Source organism: Phytophthora ramorum (assembly GCF_020800215.1).
Source record: "Phytophthora ramorum isolate Pr-102 chromosome Unknown Phyram_PR-102_s0005, whole genome shotgun sequence".
In the NCBI taxonomy this organism is placed as follows: Eukaryota; Oomycota; class Peronosporomycetes; order Peronosporales; family Peronosporaceae; genus Phytophthora; species Phytophthora ramorum.
In genome coordinates this window covers 2,809,108-2,824,018 of record NW_027150651.1, presented here as the reverse complement: position 1 = coordinate 2,824,018, position 14,911 = coordinate 2,809,108, and the positions used below count along the sequence as shown (strand labels likewise).

Sequence of the window (14,911 nt, the reverse complement as noted above, 5' to 3'; positions counted from 1 at the left end):
GCACTGCGAGAGGGGGACCCAAAAAAAAGAGACTCAGCTCCAATCTGACGGCGAGTTTGTATGTGGGCGGGTCGACATTCTCATGATTTTTCATCAAAATTGGGCAGTAAATGTCGAAATGGGCGCTCAAATGTCTACGCTGTCGCCGGGGGTGTCCCAAACTGCTAGCTTCGGTGTTGGCAGAGCGCTTGCCCCCGTTGTTGCTGTGTGGCTGGCAAAGCAAAACCTCAAGGGTGGACTTGCAGCTCAAGGGCTCTACCGCATTCGCAGCGGTAATGGACCCCCAGTGAGGCTCCATATTCGGCACGCGATTTGAGCACTTTTGGCGATCTCGCATTTGCAGACGCGACGCGAGAGGGGATAGTGTGCTGCGCACGATTGAGCTCCCGACCTCGCTCAGCTGTTGGGCCGGGGCGTGGGAAGGCCCGAGGTGATCAAGCTTTCACGCGCCAGCTGCGCTACATGGCGTCGGCAGGCCCATCGAGACTCGATTCGAGTGGACCGCATTGGCGGCGGCGCAGAGGAAACGCCTGCAGCTGGGTTTTGCAGCCGGGTCGTTGGCAACGACTCTTTGGCACGGAGCACACCATCGAAATGCGACCAGGCTGCGCAGTAGCGTTTGCTCCTCGCTGGACTTGGCCCACTGGACCGTAGCACGCTTTGTGGTCTGGCTGCGGCTCGCCATTACCGTCGAGTCCGTGTTGCACTGGAGTCTTCCGACGTGGGACTCGTTCAGTTGCCATTACGCGCGCCCCAAGCAGAACTTTTGTGGCTGACTTCTCGCCTTCCACTGCGCGTGTGTCTCGCCGCGCGCTGAACGCACCAGCAGTGCGGAGCGGCGCTGTCCTGTCAGACTTGACTCAAAGCCGGCCGACATTTAACAGCGTCGTCGGAGCAGGTCCGTGGGCTGTTTCCCCATCGAGAGTGATGGCTGGTCGTCCGGTCGACGTGGGGAAATCGCCATATTCATGGCGATTGCGCGCGCAACCCCTCCATACAAACGCCCATACAAAACCCGCTCTCTTGAGACAAAAGATCGGTAAAGTAGCCAAAGACAACTTCAACCACAAGCCGTCAAGGTTGCAGTTGCCTTTATCGCCGCGTCGTACTGCCCGACTAGGAATGTAGCGCGCCGTTTCGTAGCAACCCACCGCGAGCTGGCGCGGGCGATTTGCCGCTGCCCGCAACTTCGACGTCGACGGATGCCGTCCGATCGGCGCATGCTGTCTCCGCGCCCGGCGCCGCGCCGAGAGGACGCCGTGGTGGTGGTGGCGCAGGAGGCGCTGGCTGCCGCCGCGCTGTGCTGGCAGGAGCGTGCCGAGCGTCTGGCGCAGGCTAATACGCGGCTCAAAAGCCGCGTGTCCGAAGTGGAGGACGCTCACCGCAAGTACGTCACGGCAAAGTGTAAAGCGTAGGGGATCTCTTGTGCGATTCATGCTGATTGAGAGTTGCTGCGTGTTTACAGGTCGTTGACCGTCGTCAAGAACGTCCCAGCGCTGCCGAATAACCACGTGTTCACCAAGCAACTTGTAGACGAAAACCACGCGCTGCGCGAGGAGACGAGAGCGTTGCAGCGGCGGCTCATGCAGGTTTGGAATGGAGACGACATTGCCGCAGGTGGTTCCAGTACTAAGTGCTGTTTGCTCTTTCAACTGCAAAGTTTCAGGGTCCGGGCTCGAAGAAACATCGCAATGTGTCGAGCACGACGCGACAGCCTACGAAGTACATGCATCAACGAGCAGCGAAGGCAGCAGCCAAAGCAGAGTCAAATCAAAGCGCGAACGAAGAGGTTAAGCTGCAGCACAAGGAGCAGATAGCAGCGAATCAACCCCAAGCTGATGTTTCAGTGGCAAACTCAAGTTTTGTTGAGCTAGCGCGCCACCCACTGGTGCAAGAGCTTAAAAGCCACTTGCGAGATCTGGAGGTCGACTTGGAGCGATTGCGCCAAGAGAACGAAATGCTGCGGGTCGAGCTAGAAGAATGCCAGGGAAATACAAGATCTCAGGAGAAGACACCAGTGCAAGAAGTGCAGACTAACGCCCCAGCGAATGGAGACGACCAGAATCAGTTGCGCTCGTGCGTAGATACCCTGCTCCAGCAAGTGAAGGTGCTGGAAGCACGCTACCAGCATCTCGAGGAAAAAGCGCGTGCCAAAGCGGTGGTCTATGAAGAAAGCACGACGCGGCTCGAAGAGGTGAATACACAGCTGTTTGAGACCAAGCAGCAGTTGGCAGCGCAGACCGAGAAGCTTCACGTGTACAGCGATCAGAGTGGGCAGATGGAGGATCTGCAGCAAGAGATACATCTCCTGCGCAGCGAGAATATGAAGCTGAACGAGACCGTTGCAGCGCTCAGCTCTCGGCCTTTTGAGGCGCTATCCAAGGACCTGCAGAAGAAGAATTTGTGGATCGCTCAGCTTGAAGACGAGCAGCGTCTTCTTGAAGAGGACCGGGCAAAGTTCCAGCAGGACTGCATTGCTACAAGGCGGACCAACGACCAGTTTCGGCGCCGTATTGAGACGTTGAGTGCTGGCATGAAGGACCTCGCCAACAAGCTGAGCTCTGCCCAGACCGAATGCGAGCAAAAGACGATGGAGAAGGAGGTCGCGCAGCTCCAGCTACGCTTCTACACATCACCAGGCGACTACGCTCTGATGAGCGCGGTGGGGAAGGCACTGAAGGAGATGAAGGCGAGAGAACGAGTTTCACGTGCAGCAAGTGAATAGTAAAGCAGATCTCAAGTTAAAGGCATTGAAAACTTTCCCAATCTGCCAGCCCAACTTGGTGTCGGGTCTCGGTTGACTCGACACTGTTGATGTTGAAGTGGTTTGATGCTTTTCAGCCAATCGTTAGGCTGAATATGTGCCAAACATTTCGGTGCTCACTTTACTAAGAGCTCCGTTCCATGATCTTCAAGTCGCGGCACCCGACGCTGCCGATTCCAGCGGACGCAGCGATCTGGAACGTGGTGGAGCAGCATGCGCGCACCATGGGCGACAAGGCGGCGTTCGTCTGTGGTCTGACGGATCGGACGATCACGTACGCGAACCTGCTGCGATCGGCCAAGAAACTGTGCGCAGGTCTCGCAGCCAACGGCCTCAAGAAAGGCGACGTACGAGCGACTGCAGCAATTTGAAACTGTTGAGATAGCGGCTGTAACGTTCTCACTCTATTCGCGTATGCAGGTTGTGATCTTGCATTCGACCAACTGCATCGAGTACCCTGTGGTCTTTCTGGCTCTGAATCGACTGGGGGCGATATGCTCGCCGTCCTCTCCGCAGTTTACTGCACAAGAACTGGCCGATCAGATTGAAGCAGCCAAGGTATTGACTTGTGTTCCAATAGGATGACTGTGGTGAACTCACATGCCATGAGTGCAGGCGGTGGCAGTGATTTCGCACAAGAAGTTTGTCCCAGTAGTTACCGATGCTGCTAGAATGCAGGGGATAGCGCCGCAGCAACTCTACGCTCTTGGACAGGAGGAAGGCTCGTGTAGTTTGCAGACGATCGAGTACGTACCTCTGTATGGAAATCTAGCACCAATCTCTACTTCTGACGGGAAATTGGATGTTGCATCTCTCCAGGAACCTCATTGCGATGGATCTTCCTTTTCCAAGCCTTCCTCCAATCGACCCGAACCAGGTAGTGACGCTCCCGTTTTCTAGCGGCACGACTGGCCGCCCGAAGGGGGTAGAGCTGACGGCTCGAGCAATGTTCGCGGCGGGAATGATCCCGGCTTACACCGTGGAGAAGATGGACTACTTGCTGGGGATGCTACCGTTTTTCCACATCATGGCCACGTTGATATTCCACATCAGCTTGTACATGGGCATGTCAATGGTAGTGCTACCTGGCTTCCAACCAGCCACACTTTTGCAAACAGCGGAGAAATACAAGATCAGAAGGCTCCATCTTGCTCCACCGCTGATCAAGTTCCTTGCGAGACACCCACTTGTAGACAAGTATGATCTCTCCTCAACAACTCAAGCGAGCTCTGGGGGAGCGCCGTTGGGAAAGGAACTAGAGCAAGCTGTGCTGAAGCGTCTTGGTGTACAAGTTCTTCAGAGTTACGGTATGACAGAGTTTGCTGGGGTTGGAACGCACTCTTCAATCTCTTGTCATCGCGAAGGATCTTCTGGCGTCCTATACCCTAACGTGGAGCTCAGGGTGAAGTGTCTGGAGACGGATGTCGATTTGCCTGCAAACGAACACGGTGAACTGCTATTCCGCGGACCCACACTGATGAAAGGATATTTCAATAATCCAAAGGCGACACGCGAGGCTTTCACAGAGGATGGCTTTCTTCGGACGGGTGATATCGGATATGTGGATGACGACGGCTTTGTGTTCATTGTGGACCGACTCAAAGAGCTCATCAAATACAAGGGCCATCAGGTGGCCCCTGCCGAAGTTGAAGATGTTGTGAATTCGCACCCGCAAGTGGCCGACTCAGGGTGTGTGCGAGGCCACGACCCTGCTACGGGCGAAGAAATCCCGAAGGTTTACGTGGTGCTGGAAGAAATGAGTTCCTTGACTGCCGATGAGGTAATGGAGTACGTGGCTGGTAAAGTGACGGGATACAAGCGCGTTCGTGAGGTGGAGTTTGTCGACAGCATTCCAAAGAGTCTGTCGGGTAAGATTCTTCGGCGTATTCTACAGATGCGGGAGAACGAGAAGATGAGGGCGACTCGAAGCCGTCTATAAGTGTGATCACCCACACAGCGCGTATTTCGAGGCGTCAACGATGGTTTGCGATGTTTCCTTCTCGCTGGACGTGAACGCACGTGTGACTAGACAGTTTGTAGGATTTCAAAAGAAGCAAACTACTTTACCTGCAACGATGACAAGAATGTGACACACTCCGCTAGCTTTTACTTGACGAATTCCTCGGTAAATATCGGGCCTGGTGTTGGATACCGCTGTGGCACATGGCCCTCTCCTCGCCACGAAACTTAGAGATGAATGGTTTCGGCAATGCCACTTAGAATTGCCGCACACGCCAGGTTTGTAAGCATCATCGTCAGCCGCATTTTACTGGCAAGAAGTCAATTCACGTAGTTGCCTTTGGGATTCTCGCACAACGGGCTGATGTGTTTTTACCTGATGGGAGGCGCACAGTACCTGGAAAGGATTGAGAACCAGGTCTGCCGAATGACTGCTTGCCATCGCAATTAGGACGCGATCAACTTGAGTTCACTCCTCACAACGAGCACCATGTTCGAGCGCGTGAAGTAGACCTGCGTCGGCCACCGCTAACCAGCAACCTTTGCCATCTCCAAGTCGATTGGTTTGCAGTGCAGCTTACACGATTGACGAGATCGATTCACTCCATCTATGATACCGCGTTTACATCCACACAGTCCACCTTAATGCAAGCTGTCCCTCCCACCCTACTCGGCGAAGCACAAACCAACCTCAGCACGCCTTGCAACTCATTCAGCAGGTTGGCAAACGGATGGCAATCAGCGCGAACCACTTCACCTCCCGACCAGGACAGCGTCTTGTACTCACCTCCACTGTGCTGCATTCGTTCATTAGCCCAACCTACTCGTCGGCCTCGTCGACGCTGTCGTCGTCCGCATCGACGAAGAAATCCTGCTTGGCCGCGTCGCTGGTGGGGATCCGATCACCTGTCGGAGGGATCTCGACGTGCGGCGGGTACATCCACACGGCCACCACCAGCCTGCGCACGGGCAGTGGGCGATACTTCCCCGCGGTCTCGGCGGTAGCAGCAATTGGGTCGCCCTGCACACGCTGCAAGACGGTCGGAAGGCCTGGCTCCTCAGACACCTGCCACTGCACCGTCATGTCGGACAGCTCGAGCGTGTGCGTGCCGTCCTTGGCCTTGGTCTTCACGAGCTGGTCCAGCTGGCGCAGGTCGTCTATCTCGCGTATTAACGCTTGGAAAGCTTCGTCCTCGTCCAGCATCTCCAGCAGTTGCTACCAGCAATGGCAACACGTGAGGCTCAGTGCAACAGACGCCATTCTGGCCATGTTGGGTCCTACCTGGACGGCTTTGGACCCTCCGGCACCATTCCTGCCGTTAAAGTGGCTCAAATCCTGCTCTCGCAAGTTGACGTTCAGGGTCAACGCATGCTGCCGCTCATCGCTGCCGCTACGGGCCTTCAGCACGAAGGTGTTGCGCTCGCGCAGCATCTCGGGACCTCGTGCATAAACCGTCTGCGTGTGGGGACCACATACCTGAGACGTGAGAAAGCCATTGACATTCCTCGATCTGCCAAGCCTTCGCCATGCTCTCGCCACTGCCCCGTACGCCTGGCATCCGCCGCGCGTCCTTCTCGTACGACGCTGAGATCCCACTCGAAGACCAGCGCGAGGGCGGCGTGCAGAGCGCCGTGAAGGAGGCGCAGGAGGAGACGCTGGCCTGCTGGCTGTTCGCGCTCGTGGGCGTGGGGTACCTCTTCCCCTTCTCGGCGCTCACGCAGCCCGTGGACTACTGGAACCTGCTCTTCCCGGACTTCAACATCGAGTTCGCACTCACGTCCACTTTCATGTACACGAACCTGGTCTTCCTCTTCGTCATCGTCGTCTTCTTCGGCCAGCCCTGGTACAAGGGCCGCATCGTGGGCGGCTTCGTGGGGCAGCTGCTCGTGCTCGCCTTCGTGCCCACGTCCTACTTGTTCCTCTCGTCCGAGAACGCCAATGCAGTTGCAGTGCTGGGGGGCACCGCAGTGGCCTCCGTCGCCACGGCGTTCATCGATAGCTCCACCATTGCGCTCGTGTCGCAGTACCCGCAGCGGGTCCAGGAGAGTTTCCAGCTTGGCGTCGGCTTGAGTACGCTCATCGGCAGCCTCTATCGCGACTTGACCAAGCTCGTCTTCCCGGCCGACCAACTACTGGCGTCGTCACTCATCTACTTTTACACGGGTGCGCTCACCATCGCACTCTGCATTGCCGCGTTCTACAAGGTCATGGGGCTCAAGATCACCAAAAAGTACTTGCTACGCAAAGCAGACAGCAGTGTGGAGCTCACGGAGCGCTCGCCGCTGCTAAAAGAGAAACGCCAATCGGGTAGCGACCCGCTTAGCGTTGCTGGCCCTGCGCCGACCAAGTGGAGTGTGCTGGGGAAGGTGTGGCACTTGGAGGTGCTGATTTTGGCGGTCTTCCTCGCCAGTTTGTCAGTGTGGCCGCCGCTCGTCACGGAGATCAAGACGTACAACTTCCCGTCGCTTCAAGAGAGCGGCTGGTGGTCGCTCATTCTGCTCACGCTCTTCTCGGTCAGCGACTGTGTCGGCCGATTCATTGTGAACCACCGATTCGGCCTCACGCCCGGCAACGTGTGGATCCCGATCCTAGCGCGTTTCATCCTCGTCCCGATCATTATTGGTATCGTGAAGGAGTGGTGGCTCCAGAGCGACATTTGGTCCGTGCTCAGCGTGCTGATCCTCGGGTTTGGAAATGGCTACCTGGGCACGTTGACCATCATCTTCGTCAGTGAAAGTGTCCATTCCGACGAGCAGCACCTTATCGGCCCGTTCACGAGCTTCTTCCTGAACTCTGGCCTCGTGCTGGGCTCCACGGTGGGTCTCGTTCTCGAAAAGGTTGTGCTGGGATAATACATGTACGTTTAAAAACTCGAAGTGAAACAAGCATGCCAGGTGAATCACACTATGTGGAATTTCCTGGACCTTTGAGATTCTCGTTGTCAAGCTCACGTTTCGGCCGTTTGGTGTTGTTTTTCCTCTTTGCAGCCTTGGCTTTCTTCGGTAGGATCGCTTGTGGCTGGAAAGCGTACGACTCGGGTACGTCACCAGTTGACGCGTCCCAAAAGCGAATGGCTATGGCCTCGACAGTGAATTGGACGTCGTGGAATCTGTAGACACCGAATGTGAGGTCGGTGTCTGGGCGAACAACTACACTACTGTCTACTGCAGCATCAGCTTGAGCTGTAGTAACTGTGCACAGCAACACGGTCTTCTTGACATCGGCTGCAATCCTCGTGAGCGACTGGATGGTATTCCACGACGAAGCGTCTTCACTGCTTTGCACGTACACGACGTACTCGGAATGAAATTCCGCAGCCGAGCCTCGATACAGCACATAGTGAGCGCCATAATTAAGGCCCGACATGGGAGTCCATCCAAGACGTCGAAAGTGCTGATAAATTGCAAAGTGCCTCGTGAATGTTACGCTGGAGCTGCTCGCAGCAATCGCAAAGTCTCATGAGTTCAACGCCAACCAGACCAAGACCAACAGCAGAAAAGTCACCTCTCAAACTGCTCCCACACATCTTTTAACGGGCCATCAACCGGCAAGACGCCGTCTACCGCAGCGGCGTAATACGCTTCCGGTAGCGACAAGTGGCGTCTCCTCTTGGTCTCCACTCCATCCCTTCCACTGTTCGCAGCAGCTTCCGAGCCATTTCCACCCATTCCCACCGACAATTGCAACTTCCCCATTGCTGCAACGCCATACGTTTCCTTCTGAAAGTGGCGCCACGCCTGTATCTCGTCCGCATCGAACGTCACCGCCACCTCCCCGCTCTGCAGCACCTTCCAAGCCACCATCCCCGAAATATGACGCTACCTCAACAATATCACAATACTTAGTGCAATACCACAATATCCCATTCCTAACATCACATTTTGTATCATAAATATGGCGACGAAACCTGTGCATGTGCACGTGGTGCTGCCTGCCACCCGCTCGCCGTCGCTGGAGGACGGAGTGGCCCCTCACGTGGAGAAGCTGCACCGCTTCTTCGGCTGCGAGCTCATCCAGGAGGCGGGCGTGCTGTTGCGACTGCCCCAAGTGGTCATGGCCACGGCCCAGACGCTGCTCCAGCGCTTCTACTACCGCAAGTCTCTCAAGCAGTTCGACGCCTTCCGCGTGGCCGTGAGCTGCCTGTTCCTGGCCGCCAAAGTGGAGGAGAAGCCCAAGCGCATCAAGGATGTGGTCGGCGTCTTCTACGCCATGATGCGGCGCCGCAAGTGGAAGCGAGCGACGGTCTCGCAGCAGCTCGTGGACTTGGACGGCGCCACGTTCAGTCAGTGGCGCATGTGGCTCATTATGGTGGAGCGCCAGGTGCTCATTGACTTGGGCTTCAGTGTCTACAATGTGACGGAGCACCCGCACAAGTACGTGCTTTACTACGTCAAGGTTTTGGACGGTAGCTCCGAGCTCGCGCAGCAGGCCTGGGGGTACATCAACGACAGTCTCCGGACGGATCTCTGTGTAAGGTTCAAAGCTCAGGTTATTGCCTGTGCAGCCATCTTCTTGTCCAGTAGGTTCCAAGCGGTGCCGCTGCCGGAGAGCCCGCCGTGGTACTCGCTCTTTGATGTGGACAAGACGCAGCTGTATGCGGTGAGTGTGGCGATTATGGGGCTGTACAAGCAGGAGAAGGTGGAGTGGTTAGAACCACTGACGGAGGCTAATCCGTTTGCGGTGGACGACCACCCAGTTGAACCAGAGGTGGAGTCGGAGAAGATGGAGGAGACTGCTGCTGTCGACGGGAAAATCGAGGCTCAGAAGGAGATTTCCCCGCAGGAACCGTCCTCGTTCCAGGCTTCAGAGGTTGCGCCACAAGAAAATTCGACAGTTGATGAGCGTGCTACCTCACAAGGGAGGCTACCAAGAGCAACAAAGACGAACGAGCGACGAAGTCGTTGGGATGATGCAGCCACATCACGGCGTGGTCGCTCTCGCAGTGGGTCCCAAGAGCGGGGTGACCGTAGACGTGGAACGCCAGATAAAAGAGACCGATCTCGCACCCGTCGAAGACGCAGCTGTAGTCATAGCAGATCCCGTGAGCGATCAAGAAGCAGTCGGAGACGCCGCAGTCGGAGTCGAAGTTCTGATCGCTACAGGCGTCGGGCAAGGTCTTAATTGCATTTCTTGCAATGATCCCGAAAACAAGAGCACGTTGGCAAAAGGCATTTTGACTGGGCATTGAATATCTGGAGAGTGGTGCTGCTTGATGTTCGAGACATACTTCCTCGCGAAGAACCCAGCGGGTATACCTACCGATGAGATCCTAAAGCGGAAAATTGTTGCCAACCTGTTGTAACACCTGGACTAAAAGTGCAAATTGGCGAAGATTCGAGAGGAGTACCAGCAGATAGAGTCCTGGACTAATTGGCGAAGATTCGAGAGGAGTACCAGCAGATAGAGTGCTGGACTAATTGGCGAAGATTCGAGAGGAGTACCAGCTGAGCACTTTGTTTTCTGCAACATCATTTAGTATCAACTTCGAAGCAGTTGCCTCAGCTCGTACACGATGCTTCAGCTCTAATGATTTCGTCGGCAGCTTGGTGGCCTGAACGCAGCAGTATTCGTTAAGAGACATTAAAAACTTTCATCAAGTGGAAAATTACCTGAGAGGTATGCTGCCTGCAGAGCACCCTGGTACTCGTAGTTTGTAGCCTCCCCTGCAAAGAATATGCGATTCGCCACGGAGTGACGCAACATGTCCGGGTCCTCGTAAGTGCTAGCCACAGTGACGCTGCTGTAGGCACCTTGTGCCCATTCGTCTTGGTCCCATCTAAAGCAGACACACGTACCAGCAACATAAAGTTAGTCTGAGCTAATTGCACCAACAGCCCAAGCAACCATGCCTCCTTACCTGGTAATGAAGTGGTCAACAGGCTTTGGAATTTCAGCGCCAAACGTGTCTTGCAACTGCAGGAACAGCGCGTGGGCGATTTCGTCATCGGATAATGCATCCGAAATTGCTCGAGCCTTGTCTCCAACGAGGTCCCCTTCGAGAATCGGAACCCCCTTGGTGGCGTAGTAGCTGAAGATCACTGGAAAATATATGCGCGGGGTCTCGTTGTCTTTGAATTCAGGCGTATTGTTGATCTGGGTGATGAACGAGGCGTTCTTAGGCCAGAAAGCTTTAGGGAACTGCACCATTATCTTCATGCATTGGCCCATTTGTGAGCGAGAGATGACATCAGCCTTTGCCAGTGGCAGCTCGGGCTGGAAGTGAAGCTTCCCGGACTTGAGAAAGCCCAGTGAGCATGTCACCACCACGCGATCGGCTGTGAACCTGCTTCCATCAGTGCATTTAATTACCACGCCATCATTGCTCTCATAGTCGATAGATGCAACGCAAGCACCAGTGCGAATTACGCTCTTCACTGGCGCAGACAGAAATTCAATGAAGCTTCCCATTCCTTCTGGAACGACGCAGTGGGCTCCCGGGTCGTCACTACACGTACGTGCAACGTTAGTTCTTGAGAGCTGATTGCTATGATCGTCAGACTTACCCCATCAGGTCGATCTCACCAAATGCATCGATCTGCATCTCGTCGCTTGAATTTCCCATCCAGGTCTCAACGAGATGCAGACACAAAGCTAACCTCTTCCGAGCATTAGTATTCGACGCAAGGATCTCCCGAAGCTCTGCATCCTCAGTCAGAAGCTGCTCCACCGTCCCATCCAAGGCCTTGCCCTCCACCTTCCCAGACAACGCAAGCTCCTGGAGCTTACGCAGCAGGGAATCTTGCCACTCCCACGTCTCGTTGACTTCATGTTCCGTCAACTGCCGACTGCCTTCGTAGATCACGAAACCCGGACACGAACTCGGGTGCAGCCACGGATTTCGAGCGCTGATCTCCTTGAGCTCAATGCCGAACTCCCGAACCAACTCAGCCATTGGATTCCCTTGGGTGCCATGGATCCACGCTGCACCAGCCTCCACCTTCACCGGCAGCTCGTCACTAAACGGCCGCGTGTGGATCCTCCCCCCAATCCGATGCTGAGCTTCCAGCACGCAGATATCCTCAGCACTAAAGTGGTCCGACGCCAGCAACGCTTTAGCAGTCGCCACGCCTGCCATCCCGGCGCCCACCACCACCACTCGATACACATTGGCGCTCATCTTGACAGGAACCGACCGGTTATGCGCCGCGTCCACTCCAAAATTTGATTGCGACACATTGAAGAATTTCGAGGATGGAGCTCCCGGAAGACGTGTACGAAGACGAGCTAATCGACGCCTTCGACGCCCCACAAGTCGAAGGTTTGGCGCCTATGAAGACCCCTAGCACGTCACCGCACCGTACGAGTTTGAGTAGCGAGCGACCGATGCGTCCGAGTGTCCAGGAATTCCAGACGACGGGGCTGTACCCGACGTTTGACGAAGCACCAAAAGTCTCAGAAGCTGCAGCAACAGAGTCCAGGACGAGGCACAACAGACAAGATGATAAACTGGAAGTTAAAGGGGTGCAGCAATATGTAGCACCGTCTCCAGTCCATGGGGAAGAATGGATGTCTGCAGAAGAGCTACAGAGGCAACGGCAGCAAATTGAAGGTCAAATGAAAGTCTACCAGAAGCGGTTTGATCATGTGGCTCAAGCTTTGGCGGGTGAGACGTCGCATCAGATTGAAGAGCGCAAGAAGCGCGAGGAGGAGCGACTAGAGCGTCAGGAGAAGCGGTACGAGGCCGTGGAGACGCGGCTACAGCATCAGATTGAGCGACAAGAGGACAGAGAAGAACGACGAGCTCGGATTCAAGCGAGACACCATCGAGCAAGCAGAAGCCCGTCTCCAAGCAATGACTGCGAGCAGATGAATGAAGACGAACTAGCTGGAGGCAGTACCGGGGTTCAAAAGACAGAGCACGAATGAAGACTGGTGCTTTGAAAGAGCAAGATTAACCACGGATAAAACGCTACTGCAGCGGCTTCGTTTCGCGCACGAGGTACGCGTACGTCTCGGTGTCGTCCTTCAGCAGCGGCTGCAGTTTGTCGTGCACCTCCTTGTGGTACGCGTTCAGCCACTTGACCTCCTCTGACGTGAGCAAGCTCACGTCAACGAGCTTCTGCTGAATAGGGGCCATAGTAAGGGTCTCAAACTCGCAGAACTCGCGATTGAGCGGGCTCTTGATTTGAGGAGCCTGTCATCAAAAGCACGAGTCAAATCGTTAGCACCTCGGATCCTGTAGACATTTTCTCAATGCACTGCGCCGCAACTAACCTTCTTCGCAACCATGACGCTCTCAATACGGATGCCGAACTTGCCGTCTTCGTAATAGCCAGGCTCATTGCTGAGGATCATGCCGTCTTGGATCTTCAACCCGTTCGGGTTCAAGCGGAAAGACAGCAGCTGCAGCAATCAGCACATGGATCGGCGTGAGCAGGAGTACTTTAACGAAGACCTAAAAGTAAAGTTACAGTACGTACCACACCCTTTTCGTGCACGTTGAGGAATGCACCGACACCGTGGCCAGTTCCATGGCGATAGTCCAGACCAGCCTTCCACAAGGGAGCACGCGTAATGGCGTCAAGTCTAACGCCTTCAGTCTTGTCAGGGAACACCGTACTCGCTAGAGCAATGTGTGCCTTCAGCACGTGCGTAAAGCACGCCTTCTCGTAGTCGGTGGGCTCGCCGAAATGGAGAGTTCGCGTCACGTCCGTCGTGCCATCCAGGTACTGGGCGCCTGAGTCGTTCAGATACATGGCGGACGTCGACATCTTGGCGCATTCTCCACGCTTCGGCGAGTAGTGGATAATGGACCCGTTAGCACCGATCGAAGAAATCGTGTCAAAGCTCAGGGACACGTAGTCTTTCACTTGCCGGCGAAGCAGTTCCTGCTTGTCAGCGACCAGTACTTCGTCCCATTGGTCCTCACGACCGGCGTCCATCTCCTTTTCAAGCCAGCTAAAGTACTTGACAAGCGCAGCTCCATCACGAAGGTGCGCCTGACGCATGCCCTCAATCTCAACAGGGCTCTTGATGGCCTTCTGGGCCATGACCACGGAGGTGTCCTCCTTGCGGTTCGCAGCTGGAATTGCCAGGAAAACTGCAACATTGCATTGTGCAGGGTCCACCAAAATCTTCTTGTCCTTGTTAGCAGCAGCGAAAGCCGAAACCTCCTTCAACATACCAGAGTATGACTTGCAAGCCACGCCGCTCGGCCCCAGGTGTTGCGTTACCTCATCCGGATTGGCCGCATCCAAGAACAGAGTCGCCGTGTCGGAGGTCACAATAGCGTATGATGTACTAAAAGCAACAAGACCTAAAAAGTTAGATACCCACCACTGGATCCAGAGAAATATGCTTCCACTCACACGACAGGGTTGAACTCGACGTCATTGCCACGGATGTTGAACAGCCACGCGATGTCGTCGAGTGCAGTGAGTACGATGGCATCCGCGCCCTTCTCTTGGACAGCCTCACGAAGCGTCTTCAGCTTGTCGGCAACACTGCGTCCAGTGTACTCGTCCGACAGAAACGTCACCTGCGAGGGCGCCACGGCCGGGCGGCCCTTCCAGATCAAGTCCACGAGGTTCTCGGCCTCGTGCAGAGCCACCAACTCAACCTTCGTCTCTTTCAGAGCCTTTGCAAAGTTCCTACACAACATAATTCAGCCTCAACCTCCAAAAGCACAAAAGCTTCAACAACATACCGAGCTGCGAACACCGAAGTCAGGTATGGATCAATCGCCAAACAGCTATCGCTCGGCAGATTAGTTTTAGCCCATTGCTGTCACCAAACACACAAAAAATTAGCTAAAACCTGATAAAATAAGAGAGACCATTTTTTGCTCACCTCAATTGTGGGCACGCCGGGCTCCTCGGACTTCATGAGCGTCCAGTCCTCGCTAAGCTCCTGCTCCGCCTGCAGGAAGTAGCGGCCGTCCGTCCACATGAGCGCCTTATCAGGTGTCACGAGCGCCGTGCCGTTAGAGCCTGTGAAGCCCGTGAGGAACTCGCGACGCTTGTGCGCGTCCCCCACATATTCGCTCTGATGGGCGTCGGCCGTGTCCACGAGGAAGGCCTGCAGAGGGCGACCTGTGAGCTCCGCCACCTGCCCCTTCTCCGTTTTGCCCAGGTGGTGGCGCAGAGGCAGCAGACGCACGTTCGTGCGACTCAGGAGCGCGCGCAGCTCGCGGAGCTTCTCGGCCGCCAGCATCGCGGATCTGATCACTTCAAAAAGGATACTGTACC

At 55.4% G+C, this 14,911-nt stretch overlaps 9 protein-coding genes across 9 annotated transcripts; 5 read left to right on the top strand and 4 right to left on the bottom strand.

Annotated features, from left to right (window-relative positions):
* Positions 1-1,202: 1,202 nt before the first annotated feature.
* On the top strand, positions 1,203-2,725 carry KRP23_6636 (uncharacterized protein; the record flags this gene model as incomplete). Its single annotated transcript, XM_067891851.1, has 3 exons — positions 1,203-1,387; positions 1,466-1,589; positions 1,661-2,725. 3 exons carry the CDS (start codon positions 1,203-1,205, stop codon positions 2,723-2,725), a joined length of 1,374 nt encoding a protein of 457 aa, XP_067746168.1.
* Positions 2,726-2,904: 179 nt separating this feature from the next.
* KRP23_6635 (4-coumarate-CoA ligase 1) lies at positions 2,905-4,703 on the top strand (the record flags this gene model as incomplete). The annotated part of the gene is made up of 4 exons (XM_067891850.1): positions 2,905-3,111; positions 3,185-3,322; positions 3,380-3,510; positions 3,584-4,703. The coding sequence occupies 4 exons, from the start codon at positions 2,905-2,907 to the stop codon at positions 4,701-4,703; spliced, it is 1,596 nt and encodes a 531-aa protein (XP_067746167.1).
* An 840-nt stretch (positions 4,704-5,543) lies between these two features.
* On the bottom strand, positions 5,544-6,155 carry KRP23_6634 (uncharacterized protein; the record flags this gene model as incomplete). The annotated part of the gene is made up of 2 exons (XM_067891849.1): positions 5,544-5,939; positions 6,006-6,155. 2 exons carry the CDS (start codon positions 6,153-6,155, stop codon positions 5,544-5,546), a joined length of 546 nt encoding a protein of 181 aa, XP_067746166.1.
* Positions 6,156-6,250: 95 nt separating this feature from the next.
* On the top strand, positions 6,251-7,576 carry KRP23_6633 (Equilibrative nucleotide transporter 1; the record flags this gene model as incomplete). The annotated part of the gene is made up of 1 exon (XM_067891848.1): positions 6,251-7,576. One exon carries the CDS (start codon positions 6,251-6,253, stop codon positions 7,574-7,576), a length of 1,326 nt encoding a protein of 441 aa, XP_067746165.1.
* Positions 7,577-7,628: 52 nt separating this feature from the next.
* On the bottom strand, positions 7,629-8,527 carry KRP23_6632 (tRNA-splicing endonuclease subunit Sen2; the record flags this gene model as incomplete). The annotated part of the gene is made up of 2 exons (XM_067891847.1): positions 7,629-8,157; positions 8,229-8,527. The coding sequence occupies 2 exons, from the start codon at positions 8,525-8,527 to the stop codon at positions 7,629-7,631; spliced, it is 828 nt and encodes a 275-aa protein (XP_067746164.1).
* A 91-nt stretch (positions 8,528-8,618) lies between these two features.
* Positions 8,619-9,845, top strand: KRP23_6631 (Cyclin-L1-1; the record flags this gene model as incomplete). The annotated part of the gene is made up of 1 exon (XM_067891846.1): positions 8,619-9,845. The coding sequence occupies one exon, from the start codon at positions 8,619-8,621 to the stop codon at positions 9,843-9,845; it is 1,227 nt and encodes a 408-aa protein (XP_067746163.1).
* Positions 9,846-10,222: 377 nt separating this feature from the next.
* KRP23_6630 (Lysine-specific histone demethylase 1-like protein 1) lies at positions 10,223-11,841 on the bottom strand (the record flags this gene model as incomplete). Its single annotated transcript, XM_067891844.1, has 4 exons — positions 10,223-10,275; positions 10,334-10,500; positions 10,582-11,169; positions 11,228-11,841. 4 exons carry the CDS (start codon positions 11,839-11,841, stop codon positions 10,223-10,225), a joined length of 1,422 nt encoding a protein of 473 aa, XP_067746162.1.
* A 74-nt stretch (positions 11,842-11,915) lies between these two features.
* KRP23_6629 (uncharacterized protein) lies at positions 11,916-12,590 on the top strand (the record flags this gene model as incomplete). The annotated part of the gene is made up of 1 exon (XM_067891843.1): positions 11,916-12,590. One exon carries the CDS (start codon positions 11,916-11,918, stop codon positions 12,588-12,590), a length of 675 nt encoding a protein of 224 aa, XP_067746161.1.
* Positions 12,591-12,633: 43 nt separating this feature from the next.
* On the bottom strand, positions 12,634-14,876 carry KRP23_6628 (putative Xaa-Pro aminopeptidase P; the record flags this gene model as incomplete). Its single annotated transcript, XM_067891842.1, has 6 exons — positions 12,634-12,858; positions 12,939-13,067; positions 13,145-13,964; positions 14,033-14,314; positions 14,371-14,447; positions 14,514-14,876. 6 exons carry the CDS (start codon positions 14,874-14,876, stop codon positions 12,634-12,636), a joined length of 1,896 nt encoding a protein of 631 aa, XP_067746160.1.
* Between the last annotated feature and the right edge of the window lie 35 nt (positions 14,877-14,911).